Source organism: Aplysia californica, unplaced genomic scaffold, assembly GCF_000002075.1.
Source record: "Aplysia californica isolate F4 #8 unplaced genomic scaffold, AplCal3.0 scaffold00395, whole genome shotgun sequence".
NCBI lineage: Eukaryota > Metazoa > Mollusca > Gastropoda > Aplysiida > Aplysiidae > Aplysia > Aplysia californica.
In genome coordinates, this window is record NW_004797665.1 from 195693 (window position 1) to 200076 (window position 4384).

General features: G+C 39.4%; 1 protein-coding gene across 1 annotated transcript; it reads right to left on the bottom strand.

Moving 5' to 3' along the window:
- Positions 1–1774: 1774 nt before the first annotated feature.
- LOC101860834 lies at positions 1775–4053 on the bottom strand. Its single transcript, XM_005103904.3, has one exon. It carries the CDS (start codon positions 4045–4047, stop codon positions 2380–2382), a length of 1668 nt encoding a protein of 555 aa, XP_005103961.2. The 5' UTR covers positions 4048–4053; the 3' UTR covers positions 1775–2379.
- Between the last annotated feature and the right edge of the window lie 331 nt (positions 4054–4384).

Genomic DNA, 4384 nt, shown 5'->3' on the forward strand with positions numbered 1-4384 from the left:
TAGATAGATAGATAGATAGATAGATAGATAGATAGATAGATAGATAGATAGATAGGCACACAAAACAAAAAAAAACACGCACTGTTTGCTTGCGTGTGCATGAGTGTGAGAGTGACATTAGGGAAATAGAAAGAGAGAAAGAGAGGAAGAGAAAGAGAGGGAGAGAGAGAGAGAGAGAGAGAGAGAGAGAGAGAGAGAGAGAGAGAGAGATCTAGGACTAGGCACTAGGCTTTTGTAATGCAAAGGTGATAGTAAACTCTTTGATTTGGTCGCAAGCGTCGTTGAATCGTTTCCAAAGTGGTGAGGCTATCTTACCTCATGTCGCCGTCTTTCTGCTAGGGTGTACCAAGGCCCACTATGTTATCCCATACACGACCTGTGTTGTCCAGGCTGCCTTTAGCGAAAAAGTCTGACTAACTGAATTGTGTTGATGGGGACATGAAACATTTACCATTATTCAATAACCAACTACAACTAAATAATGAATATGTTATTTTTATGGCAGGTCCCATACAGGAATAAACTCCTTGGACTTGGTGGAGTCCTTTTTTGTTGAGGTTGTTTTTTTTTGCTTTTTGTGTTGTTGGTCAAGGGCAATTGCTTCATTACATCATCATCATCATCATCATCATCATCATCATCATCATCATCATCATCATCATCATCATCATTCGCCTCTTTCACCCTGGTACAGGGTAAAGGCGGCTAATGAAAGCTCTCCACCTGACTCTGGGCGATCTTCTCCATCTTCAGCCAATCGTGTACATGCATGAGATCTGCCTCTTGATCTCACTCCCAGGTGAATCTCGGCCTTCCTCTCTTTCTGTTCCCCAAGGCTTTCCGTCTGAGTCTTTATCCTGTCACGTTGCGGGGTGCTAGCTAAGGTTAAACTACATGTATATAGGTGTATTTGACAGGTAGACACAAATGTAAATTGGACAGAAGACACAATGAGTTTGGTGAAAAGATGACACTTCTACGCAGCTGAGGTCTATTTTGGCTATTACAAGGCCTAGAGTGCCCATTTTTGTTGTGGGACATCGTGTGTTATTGGGAATTTGAAATCGATAGTTCAAAAAGTCTATTGTGAATCGGTTGCTATGGAAACGGCGGCCATATTGGATTTTGTATACCTTTTTCAATCCCATTTTATTCCCTTATTTATTAACTGATTCACTTCTAATTTGGCAAGCCTACAGTAAGTATGTAGCTCTTAAATTGGCCTGTTGAATTTTTTAAATTTGCGTTAGTTTTTATTTTATGACACTTAAAATTGGGTTGCTGCAAAAAAAGTGAAAAAAGGGGAAAATTAATGCTTTCTAAGCCCATAAATTTTAAAAACTGCTACATTGATTTTAAAAAATTCAACATGCCAACGTTTAGAACTAGGTGTTTATGGGTATTCTGTGAAAGTTACATTGAAATTGAACAAGAAACAGAGTTTAAAAAATGGGGCAATGTGTGAAAAAATAGAATTGTGAAAAAACAGTCGATAAAAGTAAGAAAAGGTCGCAAAACATGTACTTTCGCAAAAAAACATGAACAAGAACAGTTCAAATTAAAGTATAGCAAAAGCTTGATAAAATTAACACAACACATAAATAGAAAACAAACAACAACAATTTGACACCAAAACACGATTTCTAGGCGCCTAAGTTTTTTTCTGTATCTGTTTTGTTTTGCTTTGTTTTTTAATATACGTGTACATGTATGTACAGTATCCTCATGGCATTCTTGGGACCTAATCAAGTGGTTTCACAAGGAAGAACAACCAAAAGGCACATAATAGTTTTATTGTTTGTGGAAAAGCATACATTGATTCCAAATAAACCTGGACAGGAATCCAACGATTTTGGGGATTTCCTCCCCTCTAAAAGCATTGCACACACACACACACACACACACACACACACACACACACACACACACACACACACACACACACACACACACACACACACACACACACACACACACACACACACATAAAGAAACACACATACAAACGAACAGCATACAATAATATAAGTGGAGTTCTGATCAATGTAATAAATCTTGATACAAGTACATGTAGTTTAATAAATAATAAGTTCTCAATTTAGTTTACACGTATCCGACAATTCCTCGGCGGAAGCAAAAACATTGAAAGAGAAAAACAAATACACGTACATGTACATTGAGCAGGACTAAGAGTTTAAATAAGTTGGGTTTATTAAAGGGGGGAGCAAGAGGTGGGGGAGGGGGGGGACAAGAGCAAGAGAAAGCGGGAATCGCGCTTGATAACGGTAAGAACTGAAGCACCTGCTGAAAAAAAATGAAGAAGCAGCAGAGACATCAGCTTATAACAATCTTATTTCAATCGAATTTCCGTGTTTTTCTTTAGCGGTCCTTACAATGGCAATACATTCTCAACTGGTCATTGTGCTGTACGCAGTCAGACTGACCCCTGTACACGTTAATACGGCTTATAAGCCCCTCTGTTCTTAGAGTAATTCTTCTGAAAGGAAAATGACGGGCTGAATAACTGACCGTGGCTTCAAACTTGGCGTCACCAGGTTCTGTCGTAATCATGACACGGTAGAAGCCTTGTTTTCCACCTACCCGACCTTTGAGCAGAATTAGGTTGTCAACTGTTTTCAACTTCATGATATCACAGGAGTCCCGGCGTTGTTTTGTGAGGGAGTTGATGTCTACAACTACGACTCTCCCCACTCGTCTCATTGTAGTGACATCTGCAATGGATATGCCACCGTAACATAAGCAATGATGAACCAGTATCCCGGCATCTTCGCACTGTCGAGACGCAGGGATCTCCGAGAAGAGACTTATCCCACGAGACACTTTACTGACGTTGATTTTTTCTTGGAAGCGACTGTCGGCGATATCTTGCAGGGTTTGGTAGATATCGAAATTTGTCGTCAGTCTGTTCATGTTCGTAACAAGATTGTTATACAGATTTATATGCGCATTCCGAAATCGTGGTGGTATATAAATGACCATATTTGGTGCACGTTCTTCAATACTTCCATCAAAAGTCTTCCTGTACTCTGTAGATCTGGCACCGTGGTCACCGAAGAATATAAGAAATGTGTCTTCCAAACCAGACTGTTCAAATACACCTTTTAAAAAGTTCTCATAATGTTCATCAACAGATGTCGCCTTGTTAGCATTATCATGAGTTGGACGACTGAACATTGAAAAGGAGAAAAAATGTTCCGACTTTGATCTGGCGTCTAATATAAACTCTTTGATAAAATTCAGCCACAGATTCACTTCCACTTGATCTCCAAAGCACTCATTGTTAAAAGCAAGCGCATCCATTTTGGGCATCAAGGCATAGGCCATTGGCAAGTTATAGCTGTCAGTCGGCGGCTGTTTAAAATTGTCAAAATCGAACCGATCTGAAGCATACTGAGTTCTGTATCCATTCGACTTGAATTTCTCCCAAATAAATGAGACCGTGTTGTAATTAATCCCTTTATCCCAATTTGGTATTTCTGTCCTACTCTTCCCAGTGAGCATTGCTATACGGTTTGGTATAGTCGCATCACCAACGACAGTATGCATTTTCATTTCGAATGCACCCAAATTCGAAACCAAAAATTTTCGTGTTTTAGGCATCGCGCGTTTGAACATATGACTAGAAACAGAGTCCATACCCACCATCAAAACATTCATTTGTCTCTTTTTTGTTTTATAATGCAGTTTCATTTCCCCCTGTTCATTTCGTTGTCCAGCTGTGTTGCGAACGATATAATGGTGTGCTTTTGATATTAGGTTCCTACTGCTGTTGTAACATTCGACTTCTACAAAATCAGGTCTTCCGTTTACAGTAAGAGAAGAAGAGAAAGGCCCAGTCCGCAGTCCTGGTACATAGCCCAATTCTTTATGATACTTCAGAGACCGGAACCAACACTGAAGTTCCATGTTTTGAAAGTGAAGGCGTTTTAGAGTTTCGTTGATATTCACTGAGAAACCGTCGTAGTATGTTATCCATGGTTTATCCGAAGGACAAGTAATTGTTGGGAAAACCTCTATGTATTTCATCGCTGTTGGGCTGAAATTAAAAAGGAAAAAAAAATTAAAAAACTGAATGAAAACGTCCAAGTAAAACAATACATTTTGAGATTCGCCGATTGTGCACCAAGTAGTCTATAGATTTAATAAGGGATTTACGGCACTTACAACACAAAGAAGTCATATAATATCAGAAGATAAGAGGTGTTACAATGTTTTAAAAATCGAAAACAACTCCTGGAGAAATGTCTTACCGATGTAGTTCTATGTGCCACATAACATGGTCCTCACCTTGCTCCCACTCAACCATTTTCAACACAAGGACAAAAGAACACAGAATCTTAATCCCCATACCCCCCCTTCTCCC